This window comes from Pleurodeles waltl, chromosome 12 (assembly GCF_031143425.1).
Source record: "Pleurodeles waltl isolate 20211129_DDA chromosome 12, aPleWal1.hap1.20221129, whole genome shotgun sequence".
Lineage (NCBI taxonomy): Eukaryota > Metazoa > Chordata > Amphibia > Caudata > Salamandridae > Pleurodeles > Pleurodeles waltl.
This window is the reverse complement of record NC_090451.1, coordinates 582,834,173-582,860,834: the sequence shown is the minus strand read 5'-3', so window position 1 is coordinate 582,860,834 and position 26,662 is coordinate 582,834,173. Positions and strand designations below refer to the sequence as shown.

At 45.3% G+C, this 26,662-nt stretch overlaps 1 protein-coding gene across 5 annotated transcripts in view; it reads right to left on the bottom strand.

Moving 5' to 3' along the window:
* Positions 1-26,662, bottom strand: part of ILVBL (ilvB acetolactate synthase like) — a 562,186-nt gene that overhangs the window by 444,198 nt on the left and 91,326 nt on the right. For all 5 annotated transcript variants that reach the window (XM_069217736.1, XM_069217734.1, XM_069217733.1 and 2 more), the window contains exon 4: positions 5,161-5,288. In XM_069217736.1, the coding sequence (XP_069073837.1) occupies positions 5,161-5,288 (128 nt within the window). The remainder of the gene's footprint in view (positions 1-5,160; positions 5,289-26,662) is intronic.

Below are 26,662 nucleotides of genomic sequence, written 5' to 3'. Positions count from 1 at the left end.
GTGCCTCACAGAATGCCTCCTTGGTGGGTCCCTCTTCCTGCTGCCACTGTGACAGCTCACGGACCTCCCCCAGCTCAGCCACCTGATCCCCTGTTGGCTCCAAGACATCACCCTCAAGCTCTGCCTCCTCCCGGGCCGTGGGAACTTCTGGGGCCGGTTTCCCGGACCCCTTGTCCTTTCTCTTTTTGGTGGACCCCTGGGCCACTGTTTCAGGCTCCAGGGGCTTCTGACCCACCCTCACGGGCTGCCATTGACCGGGTGGAAATGCATACCCACCCAGGCAGGCCCAACATCTCAAAGTGTGACCTGTGCGCCACACCTTTCCAAGGGGAATCCTCCAGGGCATTGCCAAGCAAACAATCCACAGGCATGGTTGGACTCACAGCTACCTTCAAGGAACCTGAGACCAGCCCCCCTCTGCCCCCCCCCCCCAAATTCAAAGGGAACCTGCAGCACTCTGCACAGGCGCTATGAGTTTTTCACTGCAACTACTTAGTGAAGTACACGGGGATCTATCAGCTCTTCAAACACCAGGTGACTCCTCCCTGTAGTAACACTGGCTCCTGTGTCTCTCAGAGCCTACACCCTCTGTCCATTAACGGTCACTCACAGCCTGTACTTTTTTGTGTTCTCAGGCACTAGGGTTCTTTGGACCATCTCACTGTCCCCTAATAAGACAACGGTAATCTCAGCTGGCTCTCACCCCCCTGGAACCAACTCCTCTCCAAGCGCTACACTGGCCAAACCCTGTGACTGAGCACCAGTGGGTCCCAGTGTACTCTTGGGACATTTGGGATCCATTCTCACATGACCCACCTGGTCACATTCATAGCACTTGTGGAGACCCCCATCCACAGGTTTCCCTTTGGAGAACCATGGTTTCTTTTCACTGGGGGGTTGGGAATCCTTACCCTGGGAACTAGGTTGGGGCCCTTTAGAGAACTCCCCCTGTTTAGCTTCACCCACTCTTTCTTCTGCGAGGGACCCTACCCACCCTTGGTGTAGTCTCCCCCATACCTCCTTTGGACCATGGTACTCTCCCAATGGCCCACTTCCTGCACAAGCTTCCTGGGATCAGTCAGCCTGCTGCCAATTAGGTGCTGTTGCAGCTCTGGAAAACAAATTGTACAAGTGCTCCCAAGCAATAAAACTGCAAAGCCCCTCATACGTTGTCACCTTACTGCCCTTCACCCAAGCATCCAGTGACCTGCAAAAACAATCAACACATTCCAACCAGGTTTGGGATTCCTTCTAGGACCTGAACTTAACCTCATACTACTCAGGGGTGAGACCATACCTTGTGAGTAGGGTGTCCTTCATGACTGAGTAAGTAAGCCCTCGAGGATCCCCTAAGGATGTCAGAGTATCCCTCTCCTCAAAGTGGTTCCACAGACCCACCACCCAATGAGCTTCAGGGACCAGATTCATATGGATAGCAGACTCATACCCCTTGAACCACTACAATATGTCATCCTCCCTTTTGTAATCCTTCACAAGGTCCTTACGAATGTGCACTCTCCTCTCAGGCTGCACTGTGATATTGCTGCCACCATCCCTACTGGACTGGCTCCTCTGATCCAGCTCCCTCAAGCTGAGCTCATGAGCCACCAATATCTTCTTCTCTTCTATGGCCATCCGACTTTCTTCCATCTCTCTTTGCATCCTAAACTTTTCCAACTCCAGCTGGTGGACCATCTCTGCCTGTCTGTCCTGTAACTCTTAAGGAGTCAAACCCTTGGATGACACATTTCTACCTACCCTGGAGACTCTCTCCCTGGACATAACAGGCCCACCCACTATGCCATTGTGTATGGATTCCAAATCCTCCTCCTCCTCCTCTGCGTGCCCCGCTGCTTCCTTGGCTGTCATCCAGGCCCTCTGTGTCTTCTGCTGCTCCTCCTTCCTGTTGGAGCCCTTAATGGGACAGGCAAGGTTTTTGCAGAACTGCTTCAACTGAGCAACTGTATAACTCTCCAGTTTACCTAAGTCAAAAGCAACTCCAGCTGAAGCATCTCCAGATTGGGACATGAAGAAGAATAAAAAAAGTGCAACATTCCAAGGCAGAAAAAGAGTTCCAGATGAAGTTCAAAAATCAATCAAAGATTAGCAAAAATATGGCAGTAGGGAAACACAATCTAAAAAGAGAAAAAGCAAAAACAAGCAGTATGTGGTCATGTAATGGTCTGCACTGAAAGAAGTAGTGTGCACTTAATCACTGTATGTCAAGTACAGGTTCAAGTACAATCCTCACCGCTGATCACCAATGTTAGAAATGGGGTCTTTGGTTGGCAGTCAGGTTACCACCTGTCCAAGCAAGAACCCTTACTCTAGTCAGGGTAAAGGAGAATCACACTCAGTTAACCCCCGCTCACCCCCTTGGTAGCTTGGCATGAGCAGGCAGGCTTAACTTCAGAAGCAATGTGTAAAGTATTTGTACCAACACACACACAGTAGTACAGTGAAAACACTACAAAATGGGCGCCACAGCAGTTTAGAAAAACAGTAAATATTTATCTAAATCAAACAAGATCAAAATGACAAAAATCCAACATACACAAGTCAAGATATGAATTTTACAAAGAATCCAAGTCTTAATCCTTAGAAAATAGTGAGAATGCAGATATTACACAAAATATCTGAATAGCGTCAAAAATAAAGCTCCGTGGGCGAGCAGGTGTCAGAAAAAGGGTTGTGATGCTTCAATTTCTTACTCACAAATGAGGATGTGCGTCGTTTCCTTCTCCGGTTGGCTCAGCGATGAGTCGTTTTTCTCCCCAGCAAGAGGGTGATAGGTCAATTTCTGAACGGGGCACCTCGGATCCGTGCAGAATCGGGTTGACTTTGACGCCCAGGGACGATTCGTGGTAAATCCTGTTGCACAGTGTTAGAAAACCACACTACGTGGGATTTGCGCTGTTATCAGTCTCCATAAGTGGGTGTTGCGTGTCGTTTCTCCAGCTGCGATGTGTCGATCTCCCAGCTGCGATGCCGGTGGAGGTGTTGATTTCAGCCACGAGGCCGGCGGCTCGTTATTTTATCAGCTGTGTTGCGAATGGTGTGTCGAAAATGTCCCTGTCATTTTTCAAGGGCCCAGGGGCTGGATGGGGTACCACTTGAAAGGGCAGGAGTCTCACCAGAGAGTCCAGGAGCTGGCAGAGAGAAGTCTTTGATGGTCCTGAGACTTCAACAACAGGAGGCAAGCTCAACTCAAGCCCTTAGAGAATCTTCTCAAGCAGTAATGCACAACTAAGTCCAGTCTGTCCCCTTTCACTGGCAGAAGCAGCAACTACAGGATAGCCAAACAAACACAGTCACAGGAAGGGGCAGCACTTCTCAGCTCTTCTACTTGGCATTGGTGCCTCTTGAATCCTTGAAGAAATCTTGAAGTAATATAAAGTCTGGGGTTTTGGGTCCACTGCGTATACCCCTTTCTGCCTTTGAAGTAGGCCAACTTCAAAGGAAAGTATCTCTTGCTTGTAAGATCCTGCCTTGGCCAGGCCAAGCCCCAGACACACACCAAGGGGTTGGAGACTGCATTGTGTGAAGGCAGGTACAGCCCTTTCAGGTGTGAGTGACCACTCCTCTCCTCCCTCCCAGCACTGATGGCTCATCAGGATATGTGCATATATCAGAGACAGTGCAGATTCACTAAGACCTGTTTTGCTGGCTGCATATAATTTACCTCAGATGTTGCATTTGTTGTTTGGGACAGTTCTGGACAGCTAGGCAGCAAGCCATTCATGGCCTCAGGCGGGCCTTGCTCTTTATTCTATTAGTCAGAGTTCTGCTTTCCACCTCACAAACAATACCTTAGCTTCAACTTCTTCACGCCAGGATTGAATGAGTCTCTTACAGACTAAAGGCATGTTTTAGGTGAAATAGAAGTCACTGGAGGGAGGGAATACAGATTATCTCAATTTTGGAGCGCAGGACGAAAAGCACAAAATAAAATTAAAATGCAAGGATCACTGAAAATGCAAACACTCCTCCAATTAATAGACTGTCTTTCATCGGATTTTACCGTTTCTTTTATGGGCTTTGGAATGGCAGTCTGATGCTGGGTTGGTTCCAATAGGCCAGGGCAGTCTGTAGTTTGATCACAGTTAGTCTTCAGCTTTTTTCTTGCTGTTAAGCAGTGCCCTGGACAACAGGGATGGGGTAAATTGAGGGAGAGCTATTGATTCTTCCACAGACATCTGCAGATTTATACCATGGACTCAGGAAAAACAGAATATGACATTTCTCATATCCACAGAGAGGAATGGGAACTATCAAGGAAATCATTATTTTGTTCAAAAGCCTGTGACCATTAGAATGTAAAGCTGACACTAACTGCTGGACACCAAATACCATGCTAAGAAGCCTCGACTAATTATGAGGACACATTTAGTGTGAGTACATAACGAGTACTGTCAGATTAACATGAACCCCAACACACGCTAAGTGGGTGAAGGTTCCTTGTCCCATATTGGCACAAAGTACCACATCCACAACATAGCAACTGTAAACGCTCTTTAGTCATCTGTGCCGACAACATTTGATATACACCTTTTGTAAACTTTTCTATTTTGAATAGTCCAAATCTGTAGTTTATAATTTCAAATTTCTTTTATACACAATGTTTAAACCCAAGATAAGCCCTTCAAATTGAGCAGTAAGTAAATAAAGAGAGGCTGTGTACAACAGCATTGTGAGCACTACTATTTCTGCCAGAAGGCCCACCATGTTCGAGCCTAATGGGGTAATATGTCAATATTTCCTCCCTGGTCTCATGAATGTTAAGCTGACTAAAGGAGTGGCGGTAAGGCTTTCACAAACACTGACTAATTACATGCCATTTACAGCAATATGCCGCAAGCCCCCTGAACTGAGTGACACATATTCTCCCCTTCCATTACAGATCACTAATTAGCTCACTTGTAGTAGTACGGTAACCTCCAATTCCCATGAAGTTGCAAACCAGTGCTGTGAAGCAAAATGACAGCTACCCATATTTCTTGGCTTTGGCAGGACTCGTCTAATTTGCAGCGAAGTAAGGCAGAAACTACTTCTGCCCTGAACGTCTGGAACCAGCGTCCTGCCGTAGAGTGCCCACGTTTGGTTTACTTATAGGAGAGTGGTCACTGATAACATTTTCTTAAACATTTGGGTCTGGCTCACCTGCAGAAGGGTTGCAGACGCGCCTCCGATCAGAAGAAGTGGTGACTCGGCCATCTGTGCATTCTTAATAGCTGTCACTGTGTTGGTTAACCCAGGGCCAGCAGTCACAGCAGCCACTCCAACAGTGCCTGAGCAGCAAGAAAAAGTAGCTTGTTAGCCTAGAAAGATAAATCAAAGGGCAAACAAGGAAGAGCCTACACACTACAGATGCCAGTTTACTATTGACAATGGTGAAGAATTAGTAACAAATGAAGAGTACCCTAGAGTATCCAAATAATAAGCTACATACCTAGGTACTGCAGAGGACAGAGTACCTTGGAGCAGCGGTTCTCAACCTTTTGACCTCAGTTGACCCCAACTGAATCAAAAGTGAAAGCCGAAAACACATCCTCTAAATAATTTCTACGACAGAAGTATTTTATTTTATTCACAAATAAGGAAAAGTGAAAATCAACATTTTATCTTAATTTAACGGAATGCGGAACTTTTCAAAATTTGGATTCAATTTAAAAGTCGAAGCGATAGCCTTGATTCTTGCCTATCACTTTGTCTTTTTTGTTCGTAGTGCATGCGTTCTTTATGTTGGTGCCTACTAGTGCTACTTCAGTTGAGGCAACTGATCGTCCATATTAGAATCAGCCACAAAACAATATATGAATAGCAACTTAATTTTTAGCTTTCCTACAGTGTACTAAAACGTTCAGCTTTTCAATCCTGCCTTTTTACATATAAGTACTCTATTAATCTACTAATATTATTTCATTTTTTATTTTCTACACAGTGGCGAGCCATCTGCATAGACATCGTGGACTCAAGAATTGAGGACGACAGATAAGAATGTCAGGAATTCATAATAGGGACGAACAACAACACACTAAGATTATACAAAAGTGCGGGGCACAAGCCTCAAATGTAGTGTACACTGGAACAGGGAGTCAAGTAGCAATCTCGAGCGAATCACGGACTATGCCAGAGCAGAATGATCAGTCATTCTTGTTGCGCCCCTTCGCTCCCCACCGCGCAGAAAAGACACAGATGCAGGTCACGGTGCATGAGGAACTGCCCGAGCGCAGTCCTCGCTTTATTTTAAAACATCGGGCGCAAACCCGCCCTCGTGCCCTTTACTGCAACAAAGTATAGGGGAGGCCGGGTGGCTCTCTACAGTTCTCATTGTGATCTCTAGCAGCTGCGTAGCAGGGAGCAATGTCAAAGTACTTCAAGTGAAGTATGAGCAGAGGCCGAGATCCCAGGCACACCACAGAAGAGACTCCCTAGATGGGACTGTGCACGAGCAGCAGTTAAATATCCCGCAACGGAAAGCCGATTAACAGGCAGGATGCATATACACTTTCAGAAAGATTAATACGTATTTCTAATGTGCACAATGTAGGAGGCTGGACTGGCTTGTAGTGAGTACCAAGGGGTACTTGAACCTTGCACCAGGCCCAGTTATCCCTTATTAGTGTATAGGGTGTCTAGCAGCATAGGCTGATAGATAATGGTAGCTTAGCAGAGCAGCTTAGACTGAACTAGGAGACGTGTGAAGCTACTACAGTACCACTTAGTGTCATATACACAATATCATAAGAAAACACAATACACAGTTATACTAAAAATAAAGGTACTTTATTTTTATGACAATATGCCAAAGTATCTTAGAGTGTACCCTCAGTGAGAGGATAGGAAATATACACAAGATATATATACACAATAGCAAAAATATGCAGTATAGTCTTAGAAAACAGTGCAAACAATGTATAGTTACAATAGGATGCAATGGGGAAACATAGGGATAGGGGCAACACAAACCATATACTCCAAAAGTGGAATGCGAACCACGAATGGACCCCAAACCTATGTGACCTTGTAGAGGGTCGCTGGGACTATTAGAAAATAGTGAGAGTTAGAAAAATAACCCTCCCCAAGACCCTGAAAAGTGAGTGCAAAGTGCACTAAAGTTCCCCTAAGGACAAAGTAGTCGTGTTAGAGGAATAATGCAGGAAAGACACAAACCAGCAATGCAACAACTGTGGATTTCCAATCTAGGGTACCTGTGGAACAAGGGGACCAAGTCCAAAAGTCACAAGCAAGTCGGAGATGGGCAGATGCCCAGGAAATGCCAGCTGCGGGTGCAAAGAAGCTTCGACTGGACAGAAGAAGCTGAGGTTTCTGCAGGAACGAAAAGGGCTAGAGACTTCCCCTTTGGTGGACGGATCCCTCTCGCCTTGGAGAGTCGTGCAGAAGTGTTTTCCCGCCGGAAGGACGCCAACAAGCCTTGCTAGACGCAAATCGTGCGTTTAGCGTTTTCGGACGCTGCTGGGGCCCAGGAGGGACCAGGAGGTCGCAAATTGGACCTGAAGAGAGAGGGGACGTCGAGCAAGACAAAGAGCCCTCACTGAAGCAGGTAGCACCCGGAGAAGTGCCAGAAACAGGCACTACGAGGATGCGTGAAACGGTGCTCGCCGAAGTTGCACAAAGTAGTCCCACGTCGCCGGAGACCAACTTAGAAAGTCGTGCAATGCAGGTTAGAGTGCCGTGGACCCAGGCTTGGCTGTGCACAAAGGATTTCCGCCGGAAGTGCACAGGGGCCGGAGTAGCTGCAAAGTCGCGGTTCCCAGCAATGCAGCCCAGCGAGGTGAGGCAAGGACTTACCTCCACCAAACTTGGGCTGAAGAGTCACTGGACTGTGGGGGTCACTTGGACAGAGTCGCTGGATTCGAGGGACCTCGCTCGTTGTGCTGAGAGGAGACCCAAGGGACCGGTAATGCAGCTTTTTGGTGCCTGCGGTTGCAGGGGGAAGATTCCGTCGACCCACGGGAGATTTCTTCGGAGCTTCTGGTGCAGAGAGGAGGCAGGCTACCCCCACAGCATGCACAAGCAGGAAAACAGTCGAGAAGGCGGCAGGATCAGCGTTACAGAGTTGCAGTAGTCGTCTTTGCTACTATGTTGCAGGTTTGCAGGCTTCCAGCGCGGTCAGCGGTCGTTTCCTTATCAGAAGGTGAAGAGAGAGATGCAGAGGAACTCGGATGAGCTCTTGCATTCGTTATCTAAAGTTTCCCCAGAGACAGAGACCCTAAATAGCCAGAAAAGAGGGTTTGGCTACCTGGGAGAGAGGATAGGCTACTAACACCTGAAGGAGCCTATCAGCAGGAGTCTCTGACGTCACCTGGTGGCACTGGCCACTCAGAGCAGTCCAGTGTGCCAGCAGCACCTCTGTTTCCAAGATGGCAGAGGTCTGGAGCACACTGGAGGAGCTCTGGACACCTCCCAGGGGAGGTGCAGGTCAGGGGAGTGGTCACTCCCCTTTCCTTTGTCCAGTTTCGCGCCAGAGCAGGGGCTAAGGGGTCCCTGAACCGGTGTAGACTGGCTTATGCAGAATTGGGCACCTCTGTGCCCAACAAAGCATTTCCAGAGGCTGGGGGAGGCTACTCCTCCCCTGCCTTCACACCATTTTCCAAAGGGAGAGGGTGTCACACCCTCTCTCAGAGGAAGTTCTTTGTTCTGCCATCCTGGGCCAGGCCTGGCTGGACCCCAGGAGGGCAGATGCCTGTCTGAGGGGTTGGCAGCAGCAGCAGCTGCAGTGAAACCCCAGGAAGGGCAGTTTGGCAGTACCAGGGTCTGTGCTACAGACCACTGGGATCATGGGATTGTGCCAACTATGCCAGGATGGCATAGAGGGGCAATTCCATGATCATAGACATGTTACATGGCCATATTCGGAGTTACCATGGTGAAGCTACATATAGGTAGTGACCTATATGTAGTGCACGCGTGTAATGGTGTCCCCGCACTCACAAAGTTCAGTGAATTGGCTCTGAACAATGTGGGGGCACCTTGGCTAGTTGCAGGGTGCCCACACACTAAGTAACTTTGCACCTAACCTTTACCAGGTAAAGGTTAGACATATAGGTGATTTATAAGTTACTTAAGTGCAGTGTAAAATGGCTGTGAAATAACGTGGACGTTATTTCACTCAGGCTGCAGTGGCAGGCCTGTGTAAGAATTGTCAGAGCTCCCTATGGGTGGCAAAAGAAATGCTGCAGCCCATAGGGATCTCCTGGAACCCCAATACCCTGGGTACCTCAGTACCATATACTAGGGAATTATAAGGGTGTTCCAGTAAGCCAATGTAAATTGGTAAAAATGGTCACTAGCCTGTTAGTGACAATTTGGAAAGAAATGAGAGAGCATAACCACTGAGGTTCTGATTAGCAGAGCCTCAGTGAGACAGTTAGTCACTACACAGGTAACACATTCAGGCACACTTATGAGCACTGGGGCCCTGGGTTACCAGGGTCCCAGTGACACATACAACTAAAACAACATATATACAGTGAAAAATGGGGGTAACATGCCAGGCAAGATGGTACTTTCCTACACACAATAAATCTGTATATATTCCTAAGGAAGGGTCAAGTCATTAACTGGTCGATACTAATTTCCTCCAGATTGTACATCTAGTCCTAATACATAGACGAAGTCTTCTCAATCTACATGAATGAAATGTCCTGGGAAGTACGGAATGTCAAATAGAACATTCCAAAGAGCAGTAGCCAAAAACAAAGAAGCTTGACCACATGTGCAAACCTTATTCGACTAGAGTTATCAATTGTGTTTAAATTAAAAATGTTTTTGGTTTTAAAACAAAGCCTTAACTATAATAAAGCAAAAGACCAGATAAATTAGGTCAAAATGTGGGAAAATAAAATGCTTGGAACATATTATATATATTACTTCCATTAAACTTCGCACAGGATTTTGTAGTCTCTGCGACCACCAGTTAGACATGCACAGCACAGATCGCTGATATCAACTAAAGAATTACACGCCTCATAACACACATCTTGACGTAGGTCTAAAATGAACCACAGCACTGCCTCACAGGGCAGACTGCAATTAACCCACTGTAGGAAAGTACCATCTTGCCTGGCATGTTACCCCCATTTTTCACTGTATATATGTTGTTTTAGTTGTATGTGTCACTGGGACCCTGCCAGCCAGGGCCCCAGTGCTCATAAGTGTGCCTGAATGTGTTACCTGTGTTATGACTAACTGTCTCACTGAGGCTCTGCTATCCAGAACCTCAGTGGTTATGCTCTCTCATTTCTTTCAAATTGTCACTAACAGGCTAGTGACCAATTTTACCAATTTACATTGGCTTACTGGAACACCCTTATAAATCCCTAGTATATGGTACTGAGTTAACCCAGGGTATTGGGGTTCCAGGAGATCCCTATGGGCTGCAGCATTTCTTTTGCCATCCATAGGGAGCTCTGACTGATCATGGAATTGCCCCCTCTATGCCATCCTGGCATAGTTGGCACAATCCCATGATCCCAGTGGTCTGTAGCACAGACCCTGGTACTGCCAAACAGCCTTTCCTGGGGTTTCACTGCAGCTGCGCTGCTGCTGCCAACCCCTCAGACAGGTTTCTGCCCGCCTGGGGTCCAGCCAGGCCTGGCCCAGGATGGCAGAACAAAGGACTTCCTCTGAGAGAGGGTGTTACACCCTCTCCCTTTGGAAAATGGTGTGAAGACAGGGGAGGAGTAGCCTCCCCCAGCCTCTGGAAATGCTTTCATGGGCACAGATGGTTCCCATTTCTGCATAAGCCAGTCTACACCGGTTCAGGGACCCCTTAGCCCTGCTCTGGCGCGAAACTGGACAAAGGAAAGGGGAGTGACCACTCCCCTGACCTGCACCTCCCCTGGGAGGTGTCCAGAGCTCCTCCAGTGTGCTCCAGACCTCTGCCATCTTGGAAACAGAGGTGCTGTTGGCACACTGGACTGCTCTTTGTGGCCAGTGCCAGCAGGTGACGTCAGAGACTCCTTCTGATAGGCTCCTTCAGGTGTTGCTAGCCTATCCTCTCTCCTAAGTAGCCAAACCCTCTTTTCTGGCCATTTAGGGTCTCTGTGGATTCCTTAGATAACGGCTGCAAGAGCTCATCAGAGTTCCTCTGCATCTCTCTCTTCACCTTCTGCCAAGGAATCGACTGCTGACCGTGCTGGAAGCCTGCAAAACTGCAACAAAGTAGCTAAAACGACTACTGCAACTCTGTAACGCTGATCCTGCCGCCTTCTCTACTGTTTTCCTGGTGGTGCATGCTGTGGGGGTAGTCTGCCTCCTCTCTGCACTAGAAGCTCAGAAGAAATCTCCTGTGGGTCGACGGAATCTTCCCCCTGCAACCGCAGGCACCAAAGAACTGCATTACCGGTACTCTGGGTCTCCTCTCAGCACGACGAGCGAGGTCCCTTGATTCCAGCAACTCTGTCCAAGTGACTCCCACAGTCCAGTGACTCTTCAGTCCAAGTTTGGTGGAGGTAAGTCCTGCATTGCTGGGAACCGTGACTTTTGCAGCTACTCCGACCTCTGTGCACTTCCGGCGGAAATCCTTTGTGCACAGCCAAGCCTGGGTCCACGGCACTCTAACCTGCATTGCACGACTTTCTAAGTTGGTCTCCGGCGACGTGGGACTCCTTTGTACAACTTCGGGTGAGCACCGTTTCACTCTTCTTCGAAGTGCCTGTTCCGGCACTTCTGCGGGTGCTGCCTGCTTCTGAGAGGGCTCCTTGTCTTGCTCGACGCCCCCTCTGTCCCCAGATGCAATTGGCGACATCCTGGTCCCTCCTGGGCCACAGCAGCGTCCAAAAACGCTAACCGCACGACTTGCAGCTAGCAAGGCTTGTTGGCGGTCTTTCGGTGGGAAAACACTTCTGCACAACTCTCCACGGCGTGGGGGATCCATCCTCCAAAGGGGAAGTCTCTAGCCCTTGTCGTTCCTGCAGAAGCCTCAGCTTCTACTGTCCAGTAGTAGCTTCTTTGCACCCACAGCTGGCATTTCCTGGGCATCTGCCCATCTCCGACTTGCTTGTGACTTTTGGACTTGGTCCCCTTGTTCCACAGGTACCCTCGACTAGAAATCCATCGTTGTTGCATTGCTGGTTTGTGTCTTTCCTGCAGAATTCCCCTATCACGACTTCTATGTCCTTTGGGGAACTTTAGTGCACTTTGCACTCACTTTTCAGGGTCTTGGGTTGGGCTATTTTTCTAACCCTCACTATTTTCTAATAGTCCCAGCGACCCTCTACAAGGTCACATAGGTTTGGGGTCCATTCGTGGTTCGCATTCCACTTTTGGAGTATATGGTTTGTGTTGCCCCTATCCCTATGTGTCCCCATTGCATCCTATTGTAACTATACATTGTTTGCACTGTTTTCTAAGACTATACTGCATATTTTTGGTATTGTGTACATATATCTTGTGTATATTTGCTATCCTCATACTGAGGGTACACTCTGAGATACTTTGGCATATTGTCATAAAAATAAAGTACCTTTATTTTTAGTATATCTGTGTATTGTGTTTTCTTATGATATTGTGCAAGTGACACTAGTGGTACTGTAGGAGCTTCACTCGTCTCCTAGTTCAGCCTAAGCTGCTCAGCTAAGCTACCATTATCTATCAGCCTATGCTGCTAGACACCCTATACACTAATAAGGGATAACTGGGCCTGGTGCAAGGTGCAAGTACCCCTTGGTACTCACTACAAGCCAGTCCAGCCTCCTACACCCACCCACTCTGCATACTACAGAGCATGATCCTCGGAAAAGTCCCGTTAATCCCTAAAATCCTAAAAATCCCTAGGCACTCATTAAAATCCACTTTAAAAAAAAAGCGTCAGACCCCCATTTGGGTTAACGATTATCTTTACAGGACAGAGCAGCGTTTAATACACACTAGAAGGAAATACTACACACTACAACAACAAAGTGCAATTTAGTTTCCCCGTATGCTACACTCCTTTCCCTGGAATCCCCAATACTTTTCCTAACCCCACAGATTATAAACTTCAAAGATGAAAAGAAGAACAGAATAAGTTGCTCTTGTCCGACATGAAGCAAACTGAAACCTATCGATATATCACCTTCTACGTACCTTGATGTTGGCACCATTGTACATCAACCAGTGCCCTCGTCTTCAAACCATCCTGTATCCCCCTTGTCACACAAACTTGGGAACTGTAAATCACCTGATATTTCCATGACGCCCACTGCCTAGTGCTCCCTTGAGGCACAAGCGCAAGTGATCTTCTGATGCACGTAACAGCGTTTCTCTGGTTCACATCACCAGGAGCTCCTCTGATGTACTTATACCTCTGCTGTCCTGGAGAACATCATCATTTGCTACCGTGATGTATATAATTCCTGATTCGCATTATCTGATTCTCCTAAGCGCACATAATCCATAGCTCCACTGATGCACATAAAAGTAGTTACAAGGAAACCAGGAACTTGCTCCTGGAGCCGTTTCTGGTGTATGCTGCACCTTCCAAGGCTATTTTCATGGTAGATTCCTGACTATTGTCCCTTTGTTTGTATAGTGTGCTGCTTATCCTGGTTAACATAGCTGCTCTCCAAACTTGCTGAACAAGAACAGTAAAAAAATTAGGAAAACCCTCAGAGAAGCTAAGGAATGACAGTGAAGCAGTTATGTTAATCACATTGTGATTTCTGCTGTCAAGGGTATGGAATTTAATAAAGTATCTACTTGTCCTATAAAAAAAATCTACTTGTCCTTTTGGTACCATGCAGTGCGGTGATCCATTATGGCAGCAATATCATTTGTAAGAGCGCTGATAATAGCCTCTCTGATTATGCCATGGCTAATACTGTAGCAGGGCTGGAATAATAGCAATTTCGAGCCCTACTATAGCAATTTCCCTATTTTGCCACCTTTCCGTAGATCTACATACTGGGGCTGGAGGAAGCAGTAAGCAGTAGTTCCGGGGCTGGAATGCATTTGAATCTCTGCAAACCTACTAAAATTAATGTTTTAATGATTTTAATTAGCACTTCTCTTATCTTTTTCCACACTGAGAAAGTTTGGAAATTTACTCCTGACAAGGGCAGAAGCAGAAGTGGTTGGAGGGAAAATGAACTTGTAAACGCTCAATAGATTTTCACATGAGCAAATCTACACATGCATATTTGTTTGTGCTAAAATACAGTTCACAAATATGTTCTAGGAGTACGATCACCAGGCCTTCTTCTGTAAATTCTTGTGAACTGATGAAGGACACTAAAATGCAAACACATCCACCATGGGTGCACTTTTGTGACTACCTTTAAGAATTGGGCCCCAAAATAGGTCTGGCATTATCCAAGAAATTTTGTTTCTATTAAAATTCTATTTCTCCCTTTAGCCATCTATCAGCCAGCTTTACTGTGGGTGACAGCATCCTGCTCTTGCACAAGGAGCATACTGGCACACAAAGTAATTTTGTTCGGTGCCAGGAACTACTGTGGCAGTGTGTACTTTCTGAGACCTAATTTCTTATCACCTTTTGCCAATTTTTGTTACAATAGTGTGGGCTTGGCAGCTCCCACAACAATAAAATGTTACAAAAGCCATGTCAAAACAAGACACACATTGACAAAACCAAAAAGACTGATACACCAATGTCGGATCAGTTGGTTTTTCCAGTGCTTGTTTACTTTCATGTTTCCCATAATCTTGTTGGAAATGGTTAGACTTCTTTTCCATTACGAATATTTTTGGAAATACTAGCATGCATCAAAACATTTTACTAAATGATGCTTTGAAGAAATAGTACCTATAATTTCACAGTAATTTAGTAAATCACTTTTTTTCCTACCTGCATTTTTTTCCTGAACATTTTATTTTGAAAGCAAAGAATCATCATTCTTGCCTACAAGGTTCTGCTAACTTTTGCTTATAATCAGAGAGCATTATACATACGGTCATATTATTAAACCTTTCAAATGTGGGTACACACATTTTTTTCTAAGTGGAACCACTGTCAGTAGTGCTGTGTGACATTACAACATCTTTTTAGATTGCTCATCCTAATGATAAAGGCTTTGCATTATTGAACGAAGAATACATGTCCAAGCAGCATTAACATATGGACACACATTTTACCACAACTGCACACAGTTCCCTTCCCTGTAAACTGGCAGCCGAAGGCTTTCTGCTGCAGGGGGCTGGGTCTACTGGTCCCAAGGACAAAATAACATGAAAACTTGTTGTCCTTGACCCCAAACAATATGTCCTGGGCCTCGGGCTATGGAAATTCCACACCCGTGTGCTGTATAGATTTTTGTATGAATTTCTGTTTGTGTGACTGCCACCTACACTAATTCCTTTGATATTTCTCATTTCTAGGTGTTGCTGAGTTAATAAATGACTAACAATATATTGACAACTGGAAAATAAACAGTATCAGAGTGTGTCTATTTCAGAAACACTATTAGGCAGAATCCATGCACAGAACTTGATAATTTGAGATGGGAAAAAAATTAGCAGTCAACATGCAAGAAGATGGTTCCAGATTTCCACGGGAAGTCAAAGGTACCTAGGCTGAAATTATTACAAGAGTGGATTAGCAGTGGTGACTTGAGGTCACAGCACTACTGGACCACAAACTGAAACAACCAAGTAACACTTTTTTGCACTGACTTCACAATGTTAAGGCAGAGCAGTCGAAGGAGGAATGAAGGAGGAAGATTGCGCTGTAGATAACTCAATAATACCCGTTTTTAACAAACTGTTGAATTAGTGCTTACCTTCATGATAAGACAAGTGTGTTAATGCATGTAAAAAGAACTATGTACAAAAAACAATAACAGGCAAAGAAAACTATTTACTATTTCCTTTTTAGCCAGAGATTTGACCCCAAATACTATTACAGCACTTACATGCTGTGCATTACAGTTACCATTCATTCTAGTTGACCAATGTTAGCCCTATCGGAGTGTTCACAATCACCAGACTTAATTTTGCAACCACGGAACCCGGGCTCACAAACAGATGACTAGTTCATGTTAAATGGGGAACCAGTCACAGGCCTGCTCTTGATTCTCAGCACCAGTTCTTCTCAAAGGTGGCCACCTCCCCAAATTGGGACAGAATCTTCCACTCTGCATAGCACTGATTTGAGTACTGGATGCTTGTACATGAATCTGTATGAGACTTCTGTGCACCTGCCACAAAAAAACAAAACTTTCCATGGACCACCTACCAAACTACAAAGCTACCACAGAGATCCTTGGCAAGCAAGTGGTCATGTTATTATGAACAATATGACAAGTCCCTTTTAGACCGCTTCTATTTTTATTATGTGGCTGATTGCAGATTTTTTTATCTCTTTTAATAGATATTGTTAAGTTTTAGACACACCCACAAGTGCTAATATCATGTCTGCCTCATCTCTAGGGTGACATTTTAATGTTTTGTCAGGGACACTGCCATAACATCACGATCGCTAATTGTGGAAGCTGACATGGTTTTATTGTTTTAGTTGAAGCAGAATATTATTTACATTTAAATCAAGATGACACCTTTATTGCCATATTTGTTTAGTCATGTTGATATTTTAGTGTCTGGAATTATTTTATAATTATGAGATAAAATTGGCAATCAGAATCTACAAAAACCCAGGTATTTGACCATATGATGAAGGGGCTTTGCCCTGGGACGATTATGTCAGAGGTCATGCTGGTTTGTAGTGACAACCAGCCTTAGTTGAAGGCAGCTTCAATTATGGTGAAGAGAAGCATTCCATCTATGACTTTTTAAATATATTTTAGTGTGGTGTATTGCCCTCAGTGGGGCAGGTATGTCCAGATGTGGGTCATGTGCAAACTATGCCGTTGGAACCTAGCTATAGCTGGAAGAAGAGCCCTAACTAGGGTGAAACTGGTCCTGGGTTACTTGTGTTCCAGATCAAGGAAGATCTGACCTGGCAGTTCGGGCTGGACTGTTCCAACTGGAGCAGGTTCAATACTGATTTGGATATGACTGGGTCCAAACTCAGGTGGCATGTTGTGCAAAATAACAATAGGCTGGGACACAACCCAAGTAACTACCAGTGCCTAAGATTAATTCAAGCATTACATTTATCACTTTTTTGTATAGTTTAATGTGTCGCCCTAAGTGGGACTGATATGCCCAGATGTGGGTCCCGTGCACATTCAGTCACTGGAACCAGGCAACACCTGGCTGATGAACCCTAACTAGGGTCAAACTGGCCCTCGGTTGCTTGTGTTCTGGTTCAGGGAAACCTGGTCGGGCAGTTCAGGCTTGAATGCTCTCTTTTGACCAGGGTCGAAAGTGATTTACATATGGCTGGGTCCAAAACTGAGGCGGCATATCGTGCAAAATAATGATGGCCTGGGATACTGCCCAAGTAATTACCAGTGGCTGAGATTACTTCAAGCATTCCAATAATCACTTGTTTGTATACTTTAGAAATGGTCTTTAGCCTTGCACTGCCCTTCATTACCAGAAAAGAGCAGTGATGGAGAAGAGCTAAACAGCTATTGTTTTACAGCGAGAAGGTGTGCTTTATGATCCATCTTAAGAACCTCAATTTATAGACTTGCTATTTATTGCATCTGTTAACTGTTAACATATAAGTAGCTATAAAGTGTTAGGATGCTTGGAACGTTTTGTGACACTAATCAACAACACCACCACATACTTTGCTGGTGTGTTATTACAGTGTAGGAGGCTGGCCTGGCTTATAGTGGGTACCTTGTGGTACGTACACCTTGTGCCAGGTCCAGTTATCCCTTATTAGTAGATTAGAGGTGTTCTAGCAGCTTAGGCTAAAAGAGGTAGCTAAAGCAGAGCAGCTTAGGCTGAACTAGGAGACATGCAAAGCTCCTACGATACCACTTATATCACTTAGCACTATATCATAAGAAAACAAAATACTCAGAGTTACTAAAAATAAAGGTACTTTATTTTAGTGACAATATGGCAAATGTATCTCAAAGGATATACTCCCTTAGGAGGTAAGTAATATACACAAAAATATACACACCCAAACCAAAATCAGGTGAGTAACAGTTAGAAAAGTAGTGCAAACTGTGTAGAACACAATAGAATGCAACAGGGAAAAATAGGCCTAGGGGCAACACAAACCATATACTCCAAAAGTGGAATGCGAACCACGAATGGACCCCAGGCCTATTGTCATGTGTAGAGGGTTGCTGGAAGTGTAAGAAAACACTAAGGGTGTCTAAGATACCCCAACCCAAGACCCTGAAAAGTAGGAGTAAAGTTACCCTACTACCCCAGAAAGACAGTGAAGTCGAGCTAGGGGATTCTGCAAGGACAACAACTGACTGCAAAGCCCTGAAGACGGATTCCTGGACCTGAGGACCTCTAAAGGAAGGGGACCCAGTCCAAGAGTTACGCAAGTGTCCAGGGGGGCAGGAGCCCACTAAACCCCTGATGAAGGTGCAAAAGGCTGCCTCTGGGTGGAAGAAGCCAAAGATTCAGCAGCAACGGAAGATGCCAGGAACTTCTCCTTTGGTCCGAAGATGTCCCACAGCGTGCTGGAGGATGCAGAGTTGTTTCCACGCAGAAAGACCGCCTTGATAGCTGCAAGAGTCGCTGTTGAAGGTTTGGGGTGCTGCCAGGGCCAAGGAAGGACCAGGAGGTCGCCCCTTGGAGGAGGAGACAGAGGGGGCGCTCAACAACACAGAGAGCCCACACAGAAGCAGGCAGCACCAGCAGAAGCACCTGAACAGACGTTCAGAAGATCTGAGCATGACGGTCGACTCAGCACAACAAAAGAGGGTCCAACGAAGTCGGAGTCCAACTCAGCGAGTTGGGCAATGCAGGACGGAGTGCTGGGGACCTGAGCAGCTGCAGTTCACGCAGTACACAGGATTACTGTCTGGCGTGGGGAGGCAAGGACTTGCCTCCACCAAATTTGGACAGAAGGGCCACTGGACTGTCGGGGACACTTGGACCCAGCTCCTGTGTTCCAGGGACCACGATCGTCAGGATGAGAGGGGACCCAGAGGACCAGTGATGCAGAAGTTTGGTGCCTGCATTGGCAGGGGGAAGATTCCGTCGACCCACGGGAGATTTCTTCTTGGCTTCCAGTGCAGGGTGAAGGCAGACAGCCCTCAGAGCATGCACCACCAGGAAACAGTCGAGAAAGCCGGCAGGATGAGGCGCTACAATGTTGCTAGTAGTCTTCTTGTACTTTGCTGCGGTTTTGCAGGCGTCCTGGAGCAGTCAGCGGTCGATCCTTGGCAGAAGTCGAAAATGGAAGTGCAGAGGAACTCTGGTGAGCTCTTGCATTCGTTATCTGATGAGATACCCACAGGAGAGACCCTAAATAGCCCTCAGAGGAGGATTGTCTACAGAGAAAGGTAAGCACCTATCAAGAGGGGTCTCTGACGTCACCTGCTGGCACTGGCCACTCAGAGCTGTCCATTATCCAAGATGGCAGAGGTCTGGGACACACTGGAGGAGCTCTGGGCACCTCCCCTGGGAGGTTCTTGTCAGGGGAGTGGTCACTCCTCTTTCCTTTGTTCAGTTTCGCGCCAGAGCAGGGCTGGGGAGATCCCAGAACCAGTTTAGACTGGCTGATGCAAGGAGGGCACCATCTGTGCCCTTCAAAGCATTTCCAGAGGCCAGGAGAGGCTACCCCTCTCAGGCCCTTCACACCTATTTCCAAAGGGAGAGTATGTAACACCCTCTCTCAGCGGAAATCCTTTGTTCTGCCTTCCTGGGACTGGGCTGCCCTGGCCCCAGGGGGCAGAATCCTGTCTGAGGGTTGGCAGGAGCGGTAGCTGCAGAGAGAACCCCGGAAAGTTAGTTTGGCAGTACCCTGTCTCTATCCTGGAGACCCGGGGATGCATGGAATTGTCCGCCTAACACCAGAATTGTATTTGGGTGACAATTCCATGATCCTAGACATGTTACATAGCCATGTTCGGAGTTACCATTGTGACGCTACATATAGGTATTGACCTATATGTAGTGCACATGTGTAATGGTGTCCCCACACTCACAAAGTCTGGGGAATTTGCCCTGAACAATGTGGGGGCACCTAGGCTAGTGTCAGGGTGCCCACACACTAAGTAACTTTGCACCTAACCTTATAAGTTACTTAAGTGTGGTGTAAAATGGCTGTGAACGTTATTCCACTCAGGCTGCAGTGGCAGTCCTGTGTAAGAATTGTCTGAGCTCCCCATGTGTGGCAAAAGAAATGCTGCAGCCCATAGGGATCTCCTGGAACCCCAATACCCTGGGTACCTAGGTACCATATACTAGGGAATCACAAGGGTGTTCCAGTGTGCTAATCAGAATAAAATTAGTCACTAGCCTGCAGTGACAATTTTAAAAGGAGAGAGAGCATAAACACGGAGGTTCTGGTTAGCAGAGCCTCAGTGATACAGTTAGGCACCACACAGGGAACACATACAGGGCATACTTTATGAGCACCGGGGTCCTGGCTAGCAGGATCCCAGTGACACAGGCAAAAACAAACATACATACAGTAAAAATGGGGGTAACATGCCAGGCAAGATGGTACGTTCCTACATACAAGAGCTGCAGCAGCGGGCACAGGCAAATGCCATTATTCCTCTAAATCAAAATTGCTTCTCAAAGAAAAAAGGGACCCTAGTTAACATCATGACAATTTACCTGTTAACTGACTGTGCAATATCCTACTGGCACCCGGTCTATTTGGGGTTTATTGATTACAAATCTGCTTTCAACAGAGTCGATTGAGGATAACTGTGGCAGAAGCTGGCTAAATATAACATCCCGGACGGCCTCCGTAGGGCCCTTGTGCTGTTGCAAAAATATACATGGGTCAAAATCTAAATTGGGGACGGGTCTAGACTATCTAGGCCAATCAAAACTACACAAGTCCTTAAACAGGGCTGTGTTTTAGACCTCACCCAGACACTGAACATTGTCAACTCCCACCCGCCCAAAATAGGGGGGCTCCCACTTTCGAACATGCTCTATGCAGACGACCTGGTCATAGTCAACAGGATGAAGGTTTGGGTGAAGCATATATTGGGTGCTATCTTGAATTATTCAGATGGAAATGCCCTGACAATCAATAGAAAGAAAACAAAAATCTTAGCATTCCACTGCTCAGGAAGTCAGAAGCCCACATGGTTTCTGGCCAAAGACAGAATTGGACATGTTAAAAGCTTTAAGTATCTCAGCGTTTACTTTAACGCGAATTACAGGTTCCGTGAACAGCTTGAAGAACTGAAGAGAAATTGCTATGCCCTGGCTTCGCGCCTAAGATCTCTTTACAGCAAACTGAAAGGACCATCGCTTACACCAATCTTGCAGGTGACTCAAGCAAAAGCCCTTCAATGCCTGGCCTCAGTAGCAAGGCCTTCAGGAGTCGGGACAGCACAGTTCTACACAAAGTGCTCCTTAGGGTTGACAGGACAATATTTCAGATACCATTCTACACATCGCCTGCTGAGATCTGGTTGGAGTTTGGCATAGTTAAACAGCCATTGGCATGCCTGGCAACTTCTACGGTGTGCCACCACAAATTCAAGACAGCAAACAAGGCACTTTGACCCATCATCTATGGTCCTAAATCGAAACAAGATAGAGATCTCCAACAAGGTCCTAGCTGCAGCAGGCCTTGGAAACACTTGGTCTGAATGGAGCCTGGAAACAGGCTATCAGGAGTTCAAAAAACTTGCTAAATCACCTACACACTTGATGTCCATGCTTGACCACAAGGATTGTCTCTCTAGGCATAAGCCCGGCTGGATGACATTACAGAGGCTGAAGCCTCAGAGTTACGTTAGTGAACCTTATGGCGAGTGGTCCAAGTTACTATTTTTGAAGCATAGGCTGGAGATACTGCCAAGCCTAACCCAATTTCCAGACTGTATCAGGTGTGAGACTCAAAACGTCTGCAGGTTATGTGGCCAGGGCAAAAATATATTATTCATATACTCTGTTTGTACCCAGATTTAATGATGAATCGGCTGGAGCTCCTCCAAAGAATGTGGATTGAGTGGAACATAAGATCTTGCAGGGAGGCAGTGCTGGCTTGATTTAATTAATTGGACATTAGGCTGAAATGTGCACTGGTTCATTTTCTACAAAGAGTAAAGAAAAGGACGGAGGCCAGGGAGCTATCAGTTACTGATGTGGTAAGCGCTTTGAAGATAATCAATGTATAAGCCCAGTTCTAATCGTACCAAGAGGTTCAGCTCACAGTCAAACATGATTTTGAGGAGATAGAGTGAACTAGGGGTACTTTCATTGAGTACTCCTCTTATCCGGAACAGGTCCCCACTTATTCACGGTGTGGTATTGGCTGTTCTGTGTCATCGTAGACATTTGGCCATATTGGTCTAGGGGGGGCCCTCTTGTACAATTTGTATTTAATGCTCATGGTAATTCATAGCGCTTTACAGTTCAGCTTTAAGCACTGCACTTTAAACCTGTGGTTTTTAGCCAAATCGCTCAAGGAAAATGCCCTTAGAGAATGCTAGCTGATCGGGGTATTTATGAGTTGTTCGCAAAATAGTTTTATACTTGGGCTAGTTTTCGGAATACATTTTGGCAGCAATTCAGCTAAACCACAGTCATGTCCTTATTTTTTAAGCTACCTAAGCCTGGGAGAAGTGGGGAATCCCCAAGACCCTCTTAAAAACCTCTGAGCTTAACAGGCTTCGGTTTTTAGTCAATATAGTTTTAACTCCAAAAGTGCATATTTGATGTATTTTGAGTACAGTTGTTGCTGTGTCTTATTTTGCTATGGTTTTAACAAATCAAGCAATAAAGATTATCAAATTAGGAACTTGTCCACCATGTCAGAAATGCTCATATTGCATTTTGTGCCCATGTCATGAATTTCTGCATTTATATCCTTTTTCTGTGTGATTACCATTCATATTTTATGCACTATACTTGGGTTTTAGTCAAACATTTTAAAGTAGACCCCTAAATAAATTTTCATGCTCTTCTGGGTGTGTTATTCATTTACGATAGGATTCCAACAGATTGTGACTATAAAACACTTCCTAGAGAGAACTTCTCAGTGGGTAGTGTATTGGCCGCAGTCCAACTGGATTTCTAATTTGTATCGTTACACTGAACTAAATCCTTGCACCAGGAGGGTAGAAACCAGACCTCTACAGTTCTGAGGAGAGGTGGGGCCCTAGATTGTGACAATGTGAGAGGAGTGAATGGCAGTCTCCAGTATCTTGGCCCAGTCCACTAGCCCAATAGCTTATAGTTCAGGGGACTACAGTTGGTAGGGTTGTCAGTAAATCAGAATCCTGACAATATAGCACCAACTATTTCAAAGCCCTTTATCTTGGAAACTACCAGTCGCAAACTGAATTTTATGGTACCGGTGGTGCCTACAGGTCTTGTGTTTCCATTCCATTGTTCCGCCACACGACCCTATACATGGACCCTCTGCAGCCTGGAAATCACCATTAAAACTCATCCAAAGTACCTCTGACTCAAAATGCTTCAAATTTCAATCTTGTAAGCAACTAAACTCCTACATTTGCTTCCATGGGCTTCAGGTTCCAATATGCACTACCAAGTATTCAATAAGATCTGGAATATGCTGTCCCTTGCTTCTATGGGAGTACTCCTGTTGTTCTTCAGCATTGGAGTCTCTTCTCCAGGACTTGAGAGACTGGAATCGCACACATCTGTGACCAGTCTTGTGCAGCCCAGTCATGTGACTCCACCCTGGGCTTGCTGCTTTCTGGAATTGCTTATAAGCTGCCATTTTCTGAAGCTCCTTGTTTGTGCACTGATGATTGTTCCTCCATGTACCGGACCTCTTGCTGCTTGTTTTCCAGTCCAGTTCCTGCCTTGCTTCAGCCAAAGCCTGTGTCCTGTTCCTGTGCAGCCTGCTACACATTTTCCCAGTCCTGCTTTGGTTTTGCTTTACTCCTTTGTCTGCCTTTTTTTCTACACTTTGGTGCAGCCCCCGAACTGCTCCCTTTCTAATTGTTCCTAGTTTGTTCTTTCTGTCCCTGCTATAATTTCCAAGCTATGTATAACTTTTGCTTCTATCATAGCTCTTGCATTTTCGTCTGTCTCCTAGATTGTGTCACTAGTTTATGTTCTCTTTCTCAGGGATTCTTATACAGTTTCTAGTTTCTCTGAAGTTCCAGTCTCTTGCTTGTTACAGTTCCTAGAATCCTTGTGCTTGACTTGCATGTGGGTTCACCAGTTTTTCCATAAATACCATGCTCCAGACTATACGCTACAGCTCATAGGTTTCTTTCCAGTGCCTGCTTTGTATTTTCCTATTGGGCTTATGTATCTGGTATTTGGTCCTCACCTGTGTATAATAGTATTAGTTTGTACATGGGTGTCTCTTGGTTTCAAGGAGGCACGTCCTGCCCCCATCCTTTGTCATGCGTTGTATGTAGTCATAAGTGCCTCATCTGTGACAGTCTGCCATTTCTACTTTTCTTAGGAATTGCCAATGTGTCCCCAGCTAGACCCACAAGGGCTTGTCTTGTGTATTTAAGTATAGTTCTTGTTTGTGTCCTAGGGTTTAGAGACAGAATCACTTCTGCTGTCTCCTTTCTATGGGGCTTACAGGGTGACTATCTGTAGAGTAATCTGCACAGAGGCACTGACATCCCTGTTGCTATGGGAAGTTTTATGACAGGAAGCTTATGTCTTGAAGAGAAGTTTATTTGTAACGTATAACGACCCTTGGTTCAGACGTCCTCTCCAACCCAACTCTGCCTCCCACAATCCGATTCTAGATGCCACAGTCAGGTTGCCAGGAGACGTTTTAATTCCAGGGAAAATGTATTACCACGTTCCACAAAAATACATGAATATAACACATCCCCTATCCTTATAATATAATGATAAAATACAAATAGCAATGGCTAAAATTAACATATACTAAATGCTCTATTATATACATAACACTCAATGCTTGTACATTGACTATCACTACTTAATCTATACTAATCAACTTCTTGCTTACTTATCAGTCTAACACTAACGTACTAATAGCATACATAGTCCCTTAATGACTTTGTTCGTTCCTTCAAACACATGCTGGGTTCACTTTTCTCAAACTTATTATCAGACAGCTTACCGTTTAATCTGCCCTCAACAGCCTGAGATCCACTCCCTGCCATTCTCCTCATCCATTCTGCCTTCTCTACCTTTGTACACCTTGTCACTCTTCTCACATTCCACCGATATCCATCCGATAACCTTAAATTATCTCCATGCACATCTTTTACTCTTCTAAGTTCCGAAACCTTAGACCCTCCTTTTCTAACACAAATTCCCAGTCTCACTCTCACCCACATGCCTTTTTCATACATCATGTTTCCTGCTGATTCTGCTGTTGTGCCTAGTTTCATACCGTTTTTGATATTTAATACCTTTTCACTCATTTTTTTGTACTTTATGTTATGGTCCCCCTCTTAAGACATCCACGCTGGCACAGCTATAGTACATGGTACTCTCCCTCTCACAAGCAAAACTGGTGTTTCTCCAGTCACACTATGTGGGGGTGTTCTGTAACTCCACAACATGTCTCTGACCTGATCCCTCCAAGAGAAATTATTGAATATAGCTAATTGGATACTTTCCCCTAAAATACAGTTAAACCGTTCAGTCATTCCATTACCCCTTGGATGATACAGAGGTGCCTTACAATGTTTTATTCCTCACTTTTTGAGAAACTTCTCAAACTCAACTGACACAAACTATGGACCATTGTCAGTCAAAATCACCTCAGGGCAACCTTCTCTTCTAAAAATATCCTCAAAGAATGTTATCACATTACTAGCTTTCACTTCTTTCACAAAAGCTTTTTCTGGCCATTTCGAAAAATATTCCATCATGTCAATGGCGAATCTGTCCGTCAAACCCAAACATTCAAACATGCCACAAATATCAATAGCTACTCTCTCCCATGCGTTTCTTGGAAATGCCAATGGTTTAATGGGTGATTCTCGCAGTACATGTGACTTATCACTACACGTGCATGTAACACATTCCCATTCATATCTTTCTATATGTTTCTCCATTCCTGGCCACCAACATTTCTCACAAGTCTTCCTTTTCATGGCAGACATGCCACCATGCCCTTCATGTAGTAGATTTAATAATCTTTCCCTCAGACTCATTGGTATGACCAATTTGTCCCCTCTTCTCAGCACTCCATTCTCAACTGATAATTCCACCCATACATTTTTGAAAATTTCTAGTTCAACATCTAAATTCCATTTAATCAATTCTGGTACTGCCTTTTTAACTTTCCCAACACTGCATCTGACTGTACTGCAGCTTTCCATCATCTTCATTTATGGCTCCACACATACCCGATATCTCTGCTACCAACCATGTATCCTCTTCAAATACATCCTCATCATCTAATGGAAGTCTAGGCATACAATCCACATTTATATTTTTTATCCCTGGCACATATTTCATTTTAAAAGAATATTCCTGAAGTCTAAACAACCATTGGCAATTCGAGGAGTAGCCTTGCAAGCCCCGTTGGTAGTGAATATATCTATCAACAGTTTATGATCTGTACGAAGCTCAAATTCTATTCCTCCAAACAAATATTCGAAAATGTTGTACCCCCCCACCAGCATGCCAAAGCTTCCTTTTCAATTGTGGAATACGTTTTTTCAGCTCCCTTTAATGTCCGTGAAGCAAAAGCCACAAC